Source organism: Paroedura picta, chromosome 13 (assembly GCF_049243985.1).
Source record: "Paroedura picta isolate Pp20150507F chromosome 13, Ppicta_v3.0, whole genome shotgun sequence".
Taxonomy (NCBI): domain Eukaryota; kingdom Metazoa; phylum Chordata; class Lepidosauria; order Squamata; family Gekkonidae; genus Paroedura; species Paroedura picta.
In genome coordinates, this window is record NC_135381.1 from 18,701,041 (window position 1) to 18,720,024 (window position 18,984).

General features: G+C 47.3%; 2 protein-coding genes across 4 annotated transcripts; both read right to left on the reverse strand.

Annotated features, from left to right (window-relative positions):
* Positions 1-476: 476 nt before the first annotated feature.
* LOC143822575 (small ribosomal subunit protein eS4) lies at positions 477-6,526 on the reverse strand. The gene is made up of 7 exons (XM_077307905.1): positions 6,441-6,526; positions 5,252-5,329; positions 4,037-4,217; positions 2,766-2,863; positions 2,077-2,248; positions 970-1,127; positions 477-640 (listed from the first exon to the last, which is right to left on the reverse strand). Exons 1-7 carry the CDS (start codon positions 6,441-6,443, stop codon positions 539-541), a joined length of 792 nt encoding a protein of 263 aa, XP_077164020.1. The 5' UTR covers positions 6,444-6,526; the 3' UTR covers positions 477-538.
* Positions 6,527-8,881: 2,355 nt separating this feature from the next.
* HDAC8 (histone deacetylase 8) lies at positions 8,882-18,296 on the reverse strand. Of its 3 annotated transcripts, none has more exons than XM_077308135.1 (11): positions 18,141-18,296; positions 16,837-16,889; positions 16,335-16,465; positions 16,057-16,198; positions 15,394-15,506; positions 14,071-14,148; positions 13,203-13,311; positions 12,667-12,839; positions 11,810-11,904; positions 10,273-10,378; positions 8,882-9,335 (listed from the first exon to the last, which is right to left on the reverse strand). In XM_077308135.1, the coding sequence occupies exons 1-11, from the start codon at positions 18,228-18,230 to the stop codon at positions 9,313-9,315; spliced, it is 1,113 nt and encodes a 370-aa protein (XP_077164250.1). In that variant the 5' UTR covers positions 18,231-18,296; the 3' UTR covers positions 8,882-9,312. The 3 variants fall into 3 exon arrangements, with proteins under 3 accessions (XP_077164250.1, XP_077164251.1, XP_077164253.1); XM_077308136.1 differs by having other exon boundaries at positions 18,184-18,286; XM_077308138.1 differs by having other exon boundaries at positions 18,202-18,259.
* Between the last annotated feature and the right edge of the window lie 688 nt (positions 18,297-18,984).

Below are 18,984 nucleotides of genomic sequence, written 5' to 3' on the forward strand. Positions count from 1 at the left end.
GATCCAGGTGATAGTTGTATCAAATTGGGAGGTAATGCTGGGCAGTGAGTTGTTGGGGACTAGAATCTTGGGAGGCCTGAATCCCCACCTTCGTATGAAAGCTTGCTGGGTGATCTGACACCAGTCCTACCCTACCTCACAAGACTGTTGTGAGGATACAGTGGAGGAGAGAGCAATGCAATCCATGTTCAGGCTCCCTTTGGGACAAAATCAGAGCTATAAAATAAGCCACATTTGTCACTTTATCCTGTACCACTAGGCCCAAAGGCATTGCCAGAGGAGCTTGCCTTAATTGCTGTATTTCCCATGAAAAATGTATACTACAGGTACCCCGCAGCAGAGAAGGTTCAGTTTTTCTGACTGAAACATCAGTCTTTTCCAACTGAAAGGCAAGCAGCCAGTTTTACCATCTGAGGGGATTCTGCTTCAAATCAATATCAGAATGTCAGGCAAGAGTGGAAAAAAGGTCGCAAACGTTTGGAAAAGGTTTTATTTGTCAAAGGAACTTTGGGTGGATCTCTGCCAACATTCCAGGGGCTCAGCCACTGCTCTGTTTGGCTGCCAACCTCTTGTCTCTCTCTTCAGCGATGGTGAGACGGATTCCCTTTCCGCGAGGAAGAGAGATCCAAGGCTTGTTACCCTAAAGCAGCAAGGTGAGAAGTCACAATCTGGATCCACTGACTCTGCTCCTCCTTTCTTAAAGAGCAGGCTTTACCCGCCATTAAGATCCAAGACAGACCATGAAGAACATCAAAAGCAGTTCTCCCAACGTAAGAATAAACATCCCTGTGGGTTCCCCTCCCCATTCCTGCTGGCTACATAAAGGCTGGAAGCACATCCAAGGAGCTCTGCCATGCATACAAAATGCAGCCCCACAGCAGGCCAGTTTTGTAGTAATCAAGCCTATGGAACCAAGTAGGTAACAGTCTAAAGCCCTCTTCCGCCCTCTGCTCCTGAAAAACCTCTTACCTTGCCAATGACAAAGATGTTGGACAACCTGGTTGCAAAACTGTTGCCATTTGCATCCTTCACATGAACCACATCAAATGAACCAGGATGTCTCTCCCGGTTGGTGATGACACCAATACGGCCCAAGTTAGCCCCACCTGTCACCATGCACAAGTTGCCTGTGGCGAGAAGCCAAGCAGATTATTAGAACCTCCTGTGTAGAGCCCTATTTTCTTATTTATTTATATTTCAGTTTCTATACCACCACTCCCAATTGGCTAATGGTGGTTGACAAAAAAATCTCCCTGCCATAAAAAAGGAATAAAAACTCCAATTACAGTCATTAAAGCCCCACTTAAACCATCCCATGACAGCGACTCCCCCTTCCCAGGCTCAACAGACTACTGATATCAATACCTCAGGGGGACCATCTCAGGAGGAGCCTGATCTTCCATGCCCTGATCTCAACCAAAGCCTGGTGGAAGAGCTCCGTTTTGCAGGCCCTATGGAACTGAGAAAGTTCCAACAGGGCCTGCAGCTCTCCCAGGAGTTCATTACACCAGGTGGGGGCCAGGTAAACCTCTCTTGGGCCGGGAACCTCCAATAGATTCATACCTGCAGAGCGCAAAGACCTATGGGGGCATAAGGAGATAATGCAGCTGCCTCATCAAAGGTTGGATGTGGGTCCTCCAAGATGTTCCTATGAGGACCCTAGCAGCTGCATTTTGCACCAGCTGCAATTTCTGGGTCAAGAACAAGCATAGGCCAGCGTAAAGTGAGTTACAGAACTCTCATCTGAAGGTGATTGTTGCATGGGTGACTGGCCAAGAAGTCCAAGGACAGATAGGGCGCTAGTAGCTTCACCTGGCACAGATGGAAGAACGCTGTGCAGCCAGCAATCATAGAAAGTTTCCAGCCTCCCAAACACCCATGGACTCAGCCTTCTGCTACCTGCTTCCTTGTACTCAGACAAGCACACTTGGCACAAGACTCAAATTGCAGCAAGCAGACCCCCCAAAAAAAGTTCTAAGGTAAAGCTGCCCAGCTGTGGCTCAAAACCCAACAGTTCTGAAATTGTGTCAGCCACGTTCAGCGAGATAATCAGCTTGAACAAGATTGCAAACAAACCTGTGTCAAACTTAATGAAGTCTGTGATTTTGCCCGTCTCCAGCTCAATTTGGATGGTGTCATTCACCTTGATGAGGGGGTCTGGGTAGCGGATAGTCCTGGCATCGTGAGTCACAAGGTGAGGGATCCCCTTGGTACCTACAAAGATCTTCCTCACCTTGCAGAGTTTGTACTGCAAAGACAAACCAGAGGGATAATGGCAGCAAGCAGATTCTTATGTAGTAAGACCTCATCCCCAGGGAAGGTACTCCGGCTGTCTGCTTTTTATAGTTTTCATAAGACTGCTCCACTGGCAGCCTAGGAAAATAACTCTTCCTGCCAATGACAGGGCTCTCACTTTTTACAGATAGCGAACATGACCCACACATTTGGTGCAGATATTTGCACAAACAACTATATTTCCCAACAGTTCCAAAAACTGTTAAAGAACTACCAACAATCCCCAAAGCAAGCCAAGGTCTTTCCTGCAAACTCATCCCCTTTAGACATGGCAAAATGGCTAGATGCACACAGACCATTACATTCCACAGCTGCCAAACTACGCTAAGCCAGGGGTAGTCAACCTGTAGTCCTCCAGATGTCCATGGACTACAATTCCCATGAGCTCCAGGGAATTGTAGTCCATGGACATCTGGAGGACCACAGGTTGACTACGCCTGCCCTAAGCACTGACAAGACCAAGCATGTACCTTTGCCTCTTCGGGGGTGATTCGGTGAACAGCAAAGCGGCCTTTTGTGTCATAAACGAGGCGGAAGTGCTCTGCTGTCTTCTCAATGCTGATTACATCTGACAAAAGAATCATACAAGTCAAAAACAGGCAGCAAATGATACCCTCCCGGGTCCTGTCCCCTTCAGAAAGTTGACATGTTAGATGGCTTTGTAAGGGACATTGACTAACACTGGACCCTCCACAGCACGTTTCTCCCAGTTTGCACCACAGAATTATTGAAAGCCCACTCTGAAGAGGGTGGTTGTTCAAGAGATGTTGCCTAGAATTCAGTGGGCCTGACTGCTCAGCAACCAATCAGCAACAGACACAGAGAAAGGAAACCAAACATCCCTCGTTTCTATCTTGTACCATTCAATCAAGTTGACTCTGATCTGCCAATTCAGTAGGGACAAATGTAAAGTTCTGCATTTAGGTAGGAAAAACCATCGACACCAATATAGGATGGGGGAGACTTGTCTTGGCAGTAGTATACGCGAAACGGACCTAGGAATCCTAGAAGACCACATATTGAACATAAGTCAACAGTGTGACTCAGTGGCTAAAAAGGCAAATGGATTTTGGACTGTATCAAATGGAGTATCGTGTCCAGATTATGGGAGGTGATGATACCGCTTTACTGTGCTCTGGTTTGGCGTCACCTGGAGTACTGTGTTCAGTTTTGGGCACCCCACTTGAAGAGGGATGTAGACAGATTGGAGCATGTCCAGAAGAGGACAACAAAAACGGTGAAGGGTTTGGATACCAAGACGTATGTGGAAAGGTTGGGGGAGCTTGGTCTGTTTAGCCTGGAGAGGAGATGACTTGAGAGGGGATCTGATAACCGTCTTCAAGTATTTAAAAGGCTGCCATATAGAGGATGGAGCAGAATTGTTCTCTCTAGCCCCAGGGGGATGGACCAGAAACAATGGGATGAAATTAATTCGAAAGAAATTCCGTCTAAACATCTGGAAGAATTTCCTTACAGTTAAGAGCAGTTTCTCAATGGAACAGGCTTCCTCGTAAGGTGGTGGGCTCTCCATCTTGGGAGATTTTTAAACAGAGGCTGGATAGCCATCTGACAGAGAGGCTGATACTGTGAAGGCTCAAGAGGGTGGCAGGTTACAATGGATGAGAGATAGGGATGTGAGTGTCCTGCATAGTACAGGGGGTTGGACTAGATGACCCAGGAGGTCCCTTCCAACTCTATGATTCAGACTCCTTGACTGATGCAAAGTTCACTCTCTGCTCACCCATGAAGCCAGCAGGGTAAGTAATGTCTGTCCGGACTTTGCCATCGATCTTGATGAATCTCTGCATGCAGATCTTCTTGACCTCATCACCAGTCAGGGCATACTTAAGCCTGTTCCTGAGGAAGATGATGAGTGGGAGGCACTCCCTTAGCTTGTGGGGACCTGTTGATGGACGAGGTGCCTAAAACACAGATACCATAGACAGTGATAAGCAAACTATCATATCCCAGCAAAACTACCTCCCAAAAGCAAGGAATTCATAAAGTGGGCCTGGGACAAGAACTCCTTCATGAGATACCCCTCTCCTTTCTCCAAAAGAACAGGTTAAAGTGCTCTTCAACTAAGCTCCTTCACAGCATACGATGCTCAAGAAACTAGAGCTCAACCAAGATTCTTCATGTAAGGACATTCCAACAAGTTCTTCATCTCTACATCACTGGGAGTTTCCTCTTCAAAGTTCACAAATGGAATCTTCTCTCCAACGTCAGCCTGTACTAGCTTTCTAAGTGGACGCTTCACTGCAGCTTAATATGCTCTCCAGGTCTCAGGTTTAGTAGCAACATTTGCATAACACTGCTAGTGAGCCCTTTTGTTGCTATAGAAATAAGGGTGAAAGAAGGGCAGAACTTCTGCAGAAACCAGATGTACACAAGCAGGAGGGCTTCAAGACTGGTGGGGGAAGGGACTCCCATCTCTCTCCCCCATCCGCCTAATGAAAATAGCAACAGTGACTGGGAGCTGCTCTGTAACTGGGCAGTTCTCTGTTTCTCGGCCACCACTGCCGGCCCTGGAGCCTCTACTGGAGTCCTGTCACGCAGTTAGCTCCTCCTTGCCTGCTCCATGGTGACTGAATCTAGTGAATCTACCTGCTATCACTGCCAGCTCAACTGGTGTGTTTTCTGAGGGGAATTTGAACTGCTGATATACTTTTTCAAAGTTACTTTCCCAATTACACTAAGTTCCAATACTACACATACGTGTGTGCAGTTAACAATAAAATCCACAAAATGCAGGTTTTAGGAAGCTAGCATAGTTCAGTGGTGACAGTCAGGGGAAAACTGCCCCAACTAGACAAGTTTGCAAACAATGACCATAAGAAGCTGCAAAGAAAGGGAGTATCAATGGAAACTGTGATTGTTTCCAAAGAGCAGAATGCAGCCCAGAATGCAGCCCAAATTGCAAAGAAAAGCAAAATGACACATGCAATGTCCTTACAAAGACTCCCGTCAGTTTATCCAGCATCCAGTGCTTTGGAGCTGCCACGCGCTTGAGGTGCTTCTTAGGTCCACGAGCCTAAGAGAATGAGAAGAAACAAATTACATTTTTGCTTTGATGAAAGAAAATGCCTCTTGCAGCCCCAAATTCATTAGAGACGGTGTGCCATAATTCCCAAGTAGCAGCCAAAGTAACAAATGGCTCTCCAGTACCCTGAAACAGAAAACATTTCTGCAGCACAAGCTTTGCGAGCCTCAGCCAAATCCCATTTCACCAAATGCAGATAATTAGTTAAATATCTATTTTTAGCCCATGCTTTCTCTGTATCAAAACTTCTTCACTCCACCACCCTCTTAATAGTCCTATGAAGTCAACAGAGTGACTAGATTCCCATCAAGTGGTGTTTGCCACAGAGGTAGGATCTGGACCTAAGACTTGTAGACTCCAGTCCAGACATCCATTGCATTACATCGTGTAGTGTTAAAAGTTTGAGAACAAATTTAGGGTCCAGGGACACCTTTAAGACCAACAAAGATTTATTCAAGTTGTATATGAGCTTTCCTGTGCATACACACTTCCTCAGAATAACATTGTATCCGAGGAAGAGTGCCTGCACACAAAGGCTCATGCCTTGAATAAAACTCTGCTGGTCTTACATGTGCCCCTGGACTCTAGATTTGTTCTGCTGCTTCAGACCAACATGGCTACCCACTTGTAAAAATGTGGACTCCTTACCCAACACCCATCGCTGATAGAAGCTGTTGCGGGGAAAACAAACGGAACACACCCGCCCTCCCCCCCCAGGAGCGTGCACCTTCGAACAAGGATAAGGAATGAGTCCTCCACGTCCCTTACGGCTGGAATATCATAGATCCTTCCTCGTCCCTACCAAATCTAGTCCTTCGGAGGCGAACTCCAGGCCCCGCAAGGGCTCACCTAAGCGTCAATGCGTATCCAAGGCCACCTGGGGCTGGGAAGGGAGGCTGCTGTACCTATTCCGGGGCCGGTTCTAGGCCCCGTAGCCAGAACCCTTGACTGTGCTGGACACAAGGGACGCCCCCTCCCCATAGCGGCCACCCCGAGTGGGGAACAGTCGTCCGCTGCTTAGGACGCATCCCGGGTCGCCTTGCTGTGGGCAATGCCGCGGATGGCGACCGATCCAGAGAGAAGAGAATAGCAGAACACATACCATGGCGGCGATCCGCTAGGAAAAGGGCAGCCACTTCCGTTCCGAGGCGGATATCCGTCCCGACAGCCAGCTTATGACGGCTCAGCGGAACCACAAAGGCAGAGCGGCTGGTGAGTAGCGCCACCTAGCGACCACCACCACACTCAGGCGGCTTCTGTATCCCGCTGTGGTTAGAGGGGAGAAGGCTGCCCAGAGAACCTCTTCTTCAAAATCATAGACTCTGCATGTCTGTGCTGGTCATCATAAACGGCCATATTCAACAGCCTCTGGTTGGCCGTAGTTGGCACCAGAGAGATGGACAACTGAAAGCCATTGCTTCTACATCCAAACAGTTGTAGCTAAGCCAGTAGTAAAATTCCCAAAACAGTTGTGTTATGTCTTCTTATTACACAACGAACCAAAATACCTCAGAACACCAAGCTAGCTTTTAAATTTCTCAAAATATTAATCGAGCTGGAGGTATATGTTTGGGTGTGTTTACAGAATGCGATTCAGAATTCATTGTTTGGCTTGTGCAGCTCTTCCTTGGTGCAAATTCAACCCCCAGCTTTTTTTTCAAATAAAATGCATTGTGTACAAGCTTATGGACCTTGTTCCCTGTGGTCACTTTGGCTGTACATCCTTGTCAAAGTTCCCAGTCCTGAAAAGACTTGCAAATGACTAAGACCACCGACCACGGTTAATTTTTATTGCATATCAGTAAACTCAGGGAATTGCAGTACGCACAGCAAAAACTGGCCCCTTCAAACACTAAGGGGTAAGATCCAACCAGCTTTTCCACAGGAGAAAAAGGGGGAAGTGGATCACCTTTGACACCTCCCCTCCATGCTATGTTGGTGTTCATGGGACCCACATGTGAGACAAAACCTACACTAGAAGTTGCTGCAAGCAAAGAGGGGAATCAGTAGAGATGGCAGGAAATCACTGGCTGCTTTCTTGACTTGAAAAGAAATGCTGGGGTTTTATACCCTGCTTTTTACTACAATTGTCTAGCCCTTCCTCTCCCCACAATAGATACCTGGTAAGGTAGGTAAGGCTGAGAGTGCTTTGAGAGAACTGTGACAGGCCCCAGGTCACCCAGCTGGAGAAAGAGTGGTAAACCAAACCTAGTTCTCCAGATTAGAGGCCACCACTCTTAACTACTACTACTACTACTACTACTACTACTACTACTACTACTACTATTATTATTATTATTTCCCGCCACTCCCAAGAATGGCTCGTGGCGGTTACAAACTACTACGCCAAGCTGGCTCTCGACTGAAAGACTGAAAGAAAGAAGTTGCCACAAGGATTCGTCCTTCAAGAACGTGGACCTCTGCCATTGAGGGCTTTAAAAGGCAATAACCAGCACCTTCAAAATATACCAGCAACCAGCATCATGATCTCAAAACAGGGGCATCATCAGCAAGAGGGTGATCTTCAAACAACAGTAGGGACCCCTTATTTTGAATTATTTGTTGTATATTAGGTCTGACCTTTTAAACACTGTTGCCTCATTTTGTAATGCGAAACCAAAACCCAACCTAACCAGAAAAGTTAGGAACCCAAAGGTTAAGCTCCAAAAATAATTTTTAAAATTTTCAAATATTTATTACATAAAGTGCACTAATTCAACATACTAAAAACATAGTCATCATAATTTAAAAACATCACATTTCTAACTGCACATGGAATAGTCCAACACAGAATGGACTAAATGCATTTTGAACCCTGGAAGTGCATATTTTAGAAGGTGGACTCCAAATCAGATACCTTAACATTAGAAAGACTAGTTGGAGCAGCACCTAACAGATTTTGTCATCCAGCAAGCCTTTTGATTTTGATTTTATACATGAGTGGATTCCTCACCGAGGAAGACCCCTCAGGGTCAAAACACATTTGGTCCATTCTGTGCCAGTCTATTCCATGTGTAGTTAGAAATGTAATGTTTTTACATTATGACTATGTTTTGGATATGCTAAATTAATGCACTTTATGTAATAAATATTTTTAAAATTTAAAAATTATTCTTGCAGCTCAACTTTTGGGTGCCTAATTTTATACCCCACCTTGTGCCTCAATGAGACAAGCAGATTACAAATGAAGTAAATAAAGCATAAACCTTGGAGCCAGGTTCAAAACAAGGCCTGAGGTGGTTCGGGGTGCCGCACTTCACATAAGACCAGTTTCATCTCAGATGGTTTGAGGGGCACTGGGAGCTTCAGTGGGTGTTCCCAGGGTTTCTTTGTCCCTACTCCTAGGAGTTGTGTCCTTCATGTTACCACCCGCAACGGTGCACAATGAAAAAGATCATCTGACATAGATGGGTGAGTTGCTAAGGAAACTGAGAAATCTTTATGCTGAAAGCAAGCAAAGGGCTTCTGTGCCGAGCCCACCGTGGCACGGGGAAATCGGGCAAATCAGACGAGCCTCTCAAGGACCATGCAAGCAGCCAGGCAGCAAATATATCAAATACTTTATTTTAAATTCCAACAGTTTTTAAAATTTACTTCTCTCCCACTGGTGAGGAGGCAGCCAGTCCAAGAAGCAAAAGGCCCAAGGGCCCTCCCCCTTCCTCCTAGTGGTACAGCCCACCCCTGCCATTAGACAGGCAAGCTGTACCAGTGGTCCCCACAAGGCAGAAAACTGAGCACCAAAACCACTCATAGAAAGACCACCTAACCTCCTTAAAAACTGTCATAACAAGCACCCCCCCCACTGTTACTACTTTTTAAAAGTGGGTTGTCATGACAACAGCATCAATGGTCTTGAGTCCCTGAAGCAGTGGGGTGGCAGCATCTTCGTTCAAAGTCCCCTGGCAGCGGCAAACTGCATTGTTCTCCATTGGTCTGGCCCAATAGAGGTGGTACGAGGAGCTGTCCGTTCCCTTCTAAACCACATGCTTCAGATTCCCTGCAAACAAAGCAGCATCCGCATTAACCTGGCGGGGAAGGCTCAGTTAGGAAAAGGGTCACACGGAGAGGGAACATGGAGGGCCAAACAACTTATGGTGTTTTCCCCATAAAACACAGCCACTGTGGGAGGAGCGGGAGAACAAACCTGGGTGGCAGCATCAGAAGAGAAGGGGTCACATACCCCTCCCAAATTGCTTTATGCCCCAAGAGAAGGAAGTCAGCTATCCATATTTTTTTTGTCCTTTCCACTTGGAGCTGAAAGCAACTAGGAGTGGGGATTTGACTAGAGACAACAGCACTGAGGTATGAAAGGGGGTGAAAAGAGCCAACCCTCTCTTCTCCAATACTGTGGGCCCAATAGAGACCAGGGACCCCACAGGTGCTTTCCGTATGTCTGGGCATCTGAATACAGATCCCCCAATGTTGAGTGCAGTTTGGCCATGGCAGCATCCTGACACCCAAGGCTGCTCTCCTGGCGGAATAGACAGAAGTTTTAAAGGCTCCTGTGCTTGAAAGGCAGCACTTTATGAATGAATATGCAAGGAGGATTTGAAGGTTGGTCTGCATCATTTTATTCTGGTGCCAGAGACCCCTTCCCCAGTTCCTAGCTACTGCATTTCGAAATGCATCCCATTCACAGCAGATATGGCCTCTGGAAAGGGGGGATCAAGAAGACGTTATGCACTAAGTGCTGTTTACATGCTGCTATATACAAAAATGCTCCATTGGATGGAGAGGGGGGGGAAGCACTTCCATCAGTATTTGCAGAAAGCCCAACATGAACTCCAGCCTCAACAGATTCCTCTCAGGAGGGAAACGCAGCTTGGTCAAATGGAGAAGGAGTGGTTGTCCCACTTGGTGACTTCCCCCAGAGGCTTCTCAGTCTCCCCCCTTTGCCTCCAACAAGGAGGGGCCTGTTCTGTTGGAGGTCTCACCTTTTATACAGCTGAGTATGTCCTGGATTCTCTGAGGATCATTGCGGTCTGGCCTGCAGCTGGGTGTGATTTCCAACACATAATCAGGGCCATATTCTGTGAAGAACTGAAAAGGGACCCAAGTGGAAGATAGGATAAGGGAGGGGAATTCTGTACCATCTCTGGCAGATAGAAGTGGGGCAAAATGCACAGGAAGGTCTTGGGGGAAAGCAAATGAAGCCCAGCAGTCTGCTTCCCCCATCCCATCTGGATCCCTGACAGTAAAGGCAAAAAGGCTGCTTCCCTTCCTATAGGGGGAAGAAAACCCCCATCCCTCCTGCCCCCCCTGCATTCCTCTCCCTGCCCTTCACCCCTTGGTCTTCTCATGAGCACCTCTTTGCACCTCTGTTTTTAGTGAGAGCAACCATTGCATACAGAAGTTTTCAGTAAAAGTTTGCCTATTCAGACTTCTCAGCTGGGAGAGCACAATTGAGACACATGCAGGCATCATAACTGAATGGTTTTTTTTACACTGAAAATAGGAGCAGGAATCAAGCTGCTGGCAGAACTTATGTATTTGTTTATTTATTATATATTTATTAACTTGATTCAAAACACTGTGCATGAATGTACAAACCAACTTCCATTCCTGCATTTCAGCAGAAACTGAATGCCAATATATTTTGCATTTTCCTTCCCTGAGCTGTAAATACTAATTTGTATCCTGAATATGGGTATCATATTTATTTCTGATATTTCTATGTTCAAAGGAGATAAAGGTAAAGGTAAAGGTATCCCCTGTGCAAGCACCGGGTCATGTCTGACCCTTGGGGTGACGCCCTCTAGCGTTTTCATGGCAGACTGAATACTGAGTGGTTTGCCAGTGCCTTCCCTAGTCATTACCGTTTACCCCCCAGCAAGCTGGGTACTCATTTGACCGACCTCGGAAGGCTGAATCAACCTTGAGCTGGCTGCTGGGATCAAACTCCCAGCCTCATGTTCAAAGCTTCAGACAGCATGTCGGCTGCCTTACCACTCTGTGCCACAAGAGGCACTTTCAAAGGAGATGCTATTATACTAATAATCAGGATATGAATGGAACAGCACGCAAGTTATGCTGTTTAACTCAGGAGAAAGAGTGCTACTGGATAGCCAACTGGCACTTCTCCCCCCAGTCCATGCTGCTAATATTTAGAATTTGAAAAAATGCAGGACATCCATTCATGGATCTCCAAGTGCCACATCTACACTCATGCCTTCATTGCCTACAGTACCTCAGGACAAAAGACCCAGATCTAAATCAAGGAAGTGTAGACTTTATTGGTTGCTTCCATCTTCAATGCCAAAGTGTTTTTTTTTAATGTAAACAGGGAAGCCCAGGGAATTTGACTGGCCTCTGAAAACCTCTGGAAAAGGATGCGGATTGTCTCAGGCTTTATTGATGTTTTAGAACCAGCCAGTCTGCTGCTGCAGAAACAGCAGTTTATTGTTATCGGATCACTTCTCAACGAGACTGTATTAAAGGGCCAGGACCTGGAAGGACACATCAGAGCCTCACCTCATGATCTGGGATCTCAGAGGACAGTGTTCTCCCTAGAATGACGGCGGTCAAATACGTCCAGCAGCGAGCTGTGTTGGCCAGATGGTATCCTCCTATGTCCAGGAAGGAATGTCAAGTCAGGAAGAGGCAAAAAACAGGCAGCAGGCATGACAGGAATAGATGGCAAGCAGCAACATCCCTTGGCATTTGTACGCAAGCTAAATGTGGGTTTTCATTTTCAGCCCTAGAAACACAGGTAATTGTACCACCTGGATTCGGCAAGCTGGCTAAAGGCACCAGGAAGTCAGACTGGCTGAAATGACCTGCCACCTCAGCAACCCACAATGAAAGGTTGAAGTATCCATATAGCTACAAAATATATAATGACTGTAATTTAGTAACTGTCATGGAATCCAAATAATTTAGTGTGGACATTTAAACATCAACTGTAAACTCTAATGGTTGGTTGCAAACTTGGGCTACTTTGGGGGCTCAGGTCTCTTGGACAGCTCACCTGTTCTGGTCTGAAAGCCTTTTGTTCTGCACAGGGGTTGCGAGCAAAAGGACACGTTGTGCATGCATGACGTTTCTCATATCCCGGGGCTGATCCCTGAAGACAGCTCCTTGTCCTAAAGGTAATCCTAACTCCAAGGAAACTGCCTTGAACCATCCTTTGTTTAGGAACCACAGAAGGGAACACCACAGGCACAATCCAGAAGGAAGTTCCCCCCTGCAAGTCACACTGAAAGGACTGGGAGCTGAACAACACAGCCATCTAGACCTTCCTGCTGGACTGAGTCCACTGCTTTTGTTGCCTTTTAGCCATCACACAGGAATCACAACCAGCTTCCCAGGGAGACTCTCTCCCCACTCACCTCCTCCCAAAATGAGGGTTGGGAGCTGCCACTGCAGCACAAACTTCAAGCACCGGCCAACACCCACAGGAGTCATGTTAAATGAACACATGGGGTCACCAGCAATAGTGTCAGCTCCCAACTGTAGGACCACGGCTTCCGGGTTGAATGCTATGTAGACCTCCTTCAGCACCCTGTAAGCAAGAAGACAGGATGTTACTATGGATGCTCCTTTGGAAGGGGCACTAAGACAGTGTATCCCTGCGCATCAATGAACAGACACCCTGGGTCCTTTGCCATTTTAAGCACCACATGGAATGGAGAACAGATCCTATGGCCAGGCAGGAAGGGTCCAAGCAAGGAAGTGCACTTGTCTTTCGAGTGTTTTTACTGTAAATTTGATTATTTAATGTTTAAAACATTTCAATAATTGTTTTATTGAGATGTACTGTAAGCTGTCCTCCGCCTTCAGGGAAGGGTGGCATATAAATCTGCAAAAGAAATAAATAATAATAAATATGAGACCACTTCCAGCTCTAGGGTTCTCTAGCTCTTACGTCTCACAGATCTGATAGTATCTCTCATCTTGGACACCATCCTGGATGGGCACATTGACACTGTAATAACGCCCTTTTCCCAGGCCCACATCAGTCACGTCTCCTGTTCCTGTACAAGACAGAAAAGAGAATGTCAGACTCGGATGAATATGAGAGCAGGGGAACAGATGTCATCTGCCTTGTTAAATATAAAAAGAGTCACCACCGCTTGCTTTGCAAGTGCCTTGAATAAAATGAGATGGCAAGTTAGCAGGACTGAGAGCACTGCCAGTTCCCAAAGGGCCTGCAGTAAGGATTTCTGGGCTTGGATGAGACAGAATGGCAGCACTGGAACTCATTCTCTAGGCACCCTATGCTTAAAGTCCCTGTCCATAGTCTGGACAATGCATTCTCCAGAGCTCCACAAGACCAGCACTATGACATTCTTTCCAGTGCTGCATAATTCTAACTGTGCATAATGCATCCTGTGCTCCTCTGCACATAAGGCAGCCACGTATTTCCTAGTGAAACTGATATGGCAAAACCAGGAGAGGGTTTGGCAGAGCAATGGTTGTCACACATAAATCTAAGGGACCAGCAGACACACCCTTGACTTTGGGAATATTGCCCAGGAGAACAAAGTGACAGGTGCAAACTGAAGGGAAAACACACAGCTCAAGGAATGGCCAGCCTCTTACATGCTGCAGAGAACTGTATAGAAAGAAGAGGCCTCATATGTTGCTGCATGTTGCAGGATGAAAACTACAAAATGCTTTAGGGTTCCTGAATCCCATTTCCCTTACCAGAAGCAGGGGTGGTGGCAAGAGCAATAACGGAAGGAGAATCATGGGATGAAAAGGCGTTCTCTGTGTAACAAGGGATCACTTGCCTGGGAAAAATCCTGGTGAAAATTTGTGTAGAGAGACTGTCATGACTTTGGAGGTGAAACTGAAAGCATCCTCAACACCTAAGTGGGCAAGAGAAACACAAAGGAGATGCTAACCTTTCTGCATACAACACGGTATTAGCTATGTATGGAGAGCATACTGGAGTGCAGCCCAAGAAGAGCCATTACTGGAACTATATGTGGAATGGCTTATATAGGGCAGGAAACTGACCCAACTTTGTGCCCATCTGAAGCCAATCTCAAACACAGCCTCCTGACTTTGTAAAACAAGAAATAGCATGAACTTTTATCAGATGGTCCTGCCTTGTGCAACTGCCATTCCAGAACTGGGTGGCCTTAACACCATAACACCATAAATTAAGACAAGTTTAATATACTTTAGGCCAGTGGTTCTCAACCTGGGGGTCGGCACCCCTTTGGGGGTCGAACGACCCCGTCACAGGGGTCATGGCAGGGGAAGCAGCTTGGCCGGATGTGTGTGTCTATGTGCCACACCTACACAACAGCCTTGTGGAGTAGATTGGGATAGAGCGTTTATCTGTCTGGAGCAGCGGAAAAGAGCGAGATCGGCATGGTGGGACAAGAGGCAGAACTGAACTGAGAAACCCCGGGGAAAAAACCAATTCATATACCTAATCATGAATATTGGTCAGTTTCGGATTAATTTCTGTGAAAAAACCCTTGCATAATTTTATGGCTGGGGGTCACCACAACATGAGGAACTGTATTAAAAGGTCGCAACATTAGGAAGGTTGAGAAACACTGCCTTAGGCTGTGGGGGAAGTTTCCCACAACACAAACCAAAGAGAAAACTGGATGACAAGGGGAGAAATGTAATACAAATGAAGCACACCATAATATTCAAAGGAGCAGAAAGGGTCAAACTGGGTATACATGAGGCCTGACTTCTGCCAGGCAACAACTGGATTTGTTTAAAGTTGAGATCAGGTTCCCTTGGAGCTGTAACCCAGACTCTGATGTGAACCAAGAGGGAGACAAAGTTGCCCCACTCTCTAAATGGCATGATCTACATAGCTATGCTGACTTTGCTATACCTTGTACAACTAGATATGAGAGAAGAGCCCTTTACTCAATGAATGTCCTCACGGACTAGGGTAAAACCATCCAAAGACATGGACCAATGTCCTGGGAGGATAGGGCAGAGGAGGGTGGTAGCCCTCCAGTCCTTTTGTTGGGTTATAAGAACCCTGATCTAACCCCCCTCATTTCAAGAGGGCTTTTCTCGTAAGAATGGGTCGGGGGGGTTGATGAAGGCAACAAGACCCATGCCAGGAGGGTCCTTACCATCCCCATGATGCAAATCCAGGTCCACATAGAGGACACGGTCAAATGTCTGCCGTAGCCGCAGGATGCCCAGAACGGCATCGTTCAAATAACAGAAGCCAGAAGCTTCATCTCTGCAAGGAAAACATCGCTGGTGAGAAGTGGACATTTTAGCAGCTGCTAAATTAATCCTGCACAGCTGATGAACTCAACCTCTGTATCATTTCTGGGTAGAAAGCAAGTGCTTTTTTTTTGGGGGGGGGATGATCTTTTTGAAAAAGAAGGCAGCACAATACAAATCCATTATCTTACACAAAGAGAATGAATCACAGCAGTTAACCAGCACTCGGAAAGATACAACTAGAGAGCAAGTAGCCCACTCTGCCAGGCAAGATGGACATTCCCGGCTTCTGAAGCAGGTAATCTGGGCCAGAAAGGGCTCAGGAAGAACTGCTGCAAGCGAGGCCTCTGCCTCCTCTTCTCAGGAGCTCTGTATGCTTATGCTGCTGCTCATTCTGCCATTCACCTAATCTCCTCTCCCACTCCAAAAACACATAACAATGCAACTCTCCCTATCACACTGCTACATTTCTCCTTCAGCTACACTTTGGGGGGGAAATGTTGCAGCCTGATGGGCATTCGGACACTAGCTAGAAAAGAAGAGACAAGAAGGTGCTTCCTTACTTCTTGGCATGATGCCACCCTCCGGGCCAGTTGATTGCGACCTTGCACTTGCCATCCACCAGACACTCTGCTGCTGTAATGGTGGCTCCTCCCACGGCAGCTGCATAGTCAAAGATCCCTTCCATGGCAGGGCAGTCATAACCTGCAGAGATCATAGGTGCAGAGTTGTAGTGGGGCATGAAGGAGCCCCTGGTGCAAGTGGGTGCCCAGAACCCTTTCACTGGGATGCACTGCACTGCCTTCTGGTGTGGGACTCACCTAGGCCATGAGCTCCTCACCTAGGCCATAATCCACAGATTCTGGATGGTCATCGTCACCCTCCTCGCTGATCTTCTGTAGATGCTGTAGGTAGGCATCCGTATGGAAGCTTGCCATCTCTTCCATAGAGGCCACCTTGGGCCTGACTATCCTAGGAAAACCAAGGAGGCAGAGAAGCAAAGCTCGTTGCTTGTGTCATAAGCAGTTTTGAATGAAGCAGGCAAAAACAAGGCTCACGATCAAGAGATCATGGTGTATGCATGTTGGGGCACTAGGACCCTCTCAGCATCTGGTCAGAGGTCCTTGTGTCTCCCTACAAGCTTTTTGGCTCTCAGGTGACATCACACTCAATTCTGTCCAAATGAAACCTTTTATTATAAAACTGAATTATACCAATTGTATGAGTTGACTCTAATGTCAGAAATAGAAAACTCAATAGCAAAATTGCACAGCAACTTGCAGAAGTTTTCATTATTTTCAAACAACTCAGATCTAGCAGCAAATTGTACTGTTTCCACCTACCTCACATGATCAAGTAGGGAGTATGCTTTGATCAAGGAATGCACCATACTGGCCTGTAAAGGAGAAATGCAGGAGAGCAACTGATCTGTTTTAAAGTTTTATTTTTTAACTTCATTTATACCTTACTTTTTTCCCAGTGGGGACTCAAGGTGGCTTACACTATCACTTTCTCCATTTTACCTTCACAACAACCCAGCAAGTCAAGTCAGGCTGAGTGTGCATCCAGACCATGGCAGAATTGGAATTTGAACTTGGGTCTCCCAGATCATGTTCTAACCACTACACAATGCTGATTGTGAGCAGAATTCAGTTGGCCTTAAGAGTACCTCCAAGCCCAGCACAATCTTCTCATTCAACGCATGCACAAATGCATATGTATGTGCACAGCCAAGTATTCAGTCCGTCACAACATCACACTTTGTGCTAATGCCATCGCCCTGTGCTGGCAGTGAAAAGGAACTCACCCCATGCATCCAGGGCAAGGATCTACATATGCCATCCCTGACCCATATAGTGTGCAGGAAAGTTGCTCCTGGTTTAAGCACCACAGCCCAAACCTGCAATATGTACTTTGCAGACTCAAGCAACATTTTTCTCCACTCAGGCTGTGGCTCTTTGAGGAATCACAATAAGGGCAAAAAAGCAAATGTTTATGGCTCTTCTTCAAGGACATAATTACTGCCATCTGAACTAAGAACAGCTTTTTAAAACAGGCATCTCCTCCACATGGTCTGGTCTCTCCTGTTTGGACCTATGCCTGTGGGATTCTGGATCCTCTGGAAGAACTCTTGATTGTTCAGACCTGCCACAAGAGATCCTTCAAAGTAGCGGTGTGTGTGTAGGGGGGTATTCTCCCCCACCCCTTTTAAACTTATCCAGAGGTGCTGTTAACTGGGACGGGAAAAGGGGGACCAGGCTGGAAGTTCCGGGTTCAAATCCTTTCTCAGCCATGGCTGGGTCACCTCTCCCAGTCGCCTTATCACCTTAGCCAGGTAGTTGTGAGGATAAAATTGAGGGGCAGAAAACCGTGGGCGCCGCTCTTTTAAAAGGCAGATGGAAACAAATGCAACCCATCCGTTCTTTCGCTTTGCCCCCAATGGGGCGTGTGCGTGAGAGCTTGGCCAAGAAAGCCGAAGCCCCTGACCAGGTCGGCTAAGACCGGCTAAGGACACCGCCAGCTTCCCCGCAGAGCAGCAGCAGCGACGGCTGCCCCTGAATCTGCCCCTGTTCCCACGTCCAAGGCGGAGGTGATTTACCCCCCACCCCGTCCACTCCCCCGCCCCGGCCCACTTCCGGCCACGCACCCGCCGGGGGACTTTGCAGAGGACGTCACACCGCGCGACGTACTCGGGGCTGTGCACGTACACCGGCGGCAGGACCGACGGCTCCGCCATTTGAGCCCCCGCAGCCACCCGGTCGGCTGCTTCCGGCCTAGCAAGCCAGATTGCAGCCCGGGCAATGTTGGGGGGAAGGACTTCCTCTAGCGCGGGATTCTGGGAAAGGTAGTTTCAATGGGGAAGCAAGAAACGTCCTTGTCTGGGAAAGGAAATTCTGACGAGGCTGGGGTTGCCAGCTGTGGGTTGGGAAATGCCTGGAGCAGGGGTAGTCAAACTGCGGCCCTCCAGATGTCCATGAACTACAATTCCCAGAAGCCCCTGCCAGCATTCGCTGGCAGGGGCTTCTGGGAATTGCAGTTCATGGACATCTGGAGGGCCGCAGTTTGACTACCCCTGGCCTGGAGGATGCAGCCGGAAACGGGAACTGCTTTGAGAACAGGGAGGGGCTTCAGTGCTGCATAATGCTATGGAGTCTACCCTCCAAAGCAGGGGTAGTCAAACCGCGGCCCTCCAGATGCCCATGGACTACAATTCCCATTCGCTGGCAGGGGCTCCTGGGAATTGTAGTCCATGGGCATCTGGAGGGCCGCAGTTTGACTACCCCTGCTCCAAAGCAACCATTTTCTCCAGGGAAACTGATCTCTTTAGTGTGGAGACGAGCTTTGAAACCTGGGGACTGGGGTGGCATAGTGTGTGGAAATGACACCGCAGATATCCGTGTGAAGCGCCCCCGCTTTGCGAAGCAAACATCCTGAATTGACCAACCATGGAACTGTTAATACGCTGATGTTATCTCTGATAGTTATACTGT

Excerpts from the sequence above, each read along its gene's own strand:
- LOC143822575 (XM_077307905.1), bottom strand. Across the intron at positions 2,864-4,036 it reads TTACCCTGCTGGCTTCATGG|ATGTAATCAGCATTGAGAAG; the intron begins GTGAGCAGAGAG and ends TTCTTTTGTCAG. Across the intron at positions 1,128-2,076 it reads CTTCATTAAGTTTGACACAG|GCAACTTGTGCATGGTGACA; the intron begins GTTTGTTTGCAA and ends TTCTCGCCACAG.
- HDAC8 (XM_077308135.1), bottom strand. The coding sequence starts at position 18,230 with ATGGCGGAGCCGTCGGTCCTGCCGCCGGTGTACGTGCACAGCCCCGAG. Across the intron at positions 14,149-15,393 it reads GGATTTGCATCATGGGGATG|GTGTTGAGGATGCTTTCAGT; the intron begins GTAAGGACCCTC and ends TTGCCCACTTAG. Across the intron at positions 12,840-13,202 it reads TACTATCAGATCTGTGAGAC|GGTGCTGAAGGAGGTCTACA; the intron begins GTAAGAGCTAGA and ends TCTTGCTTACAG.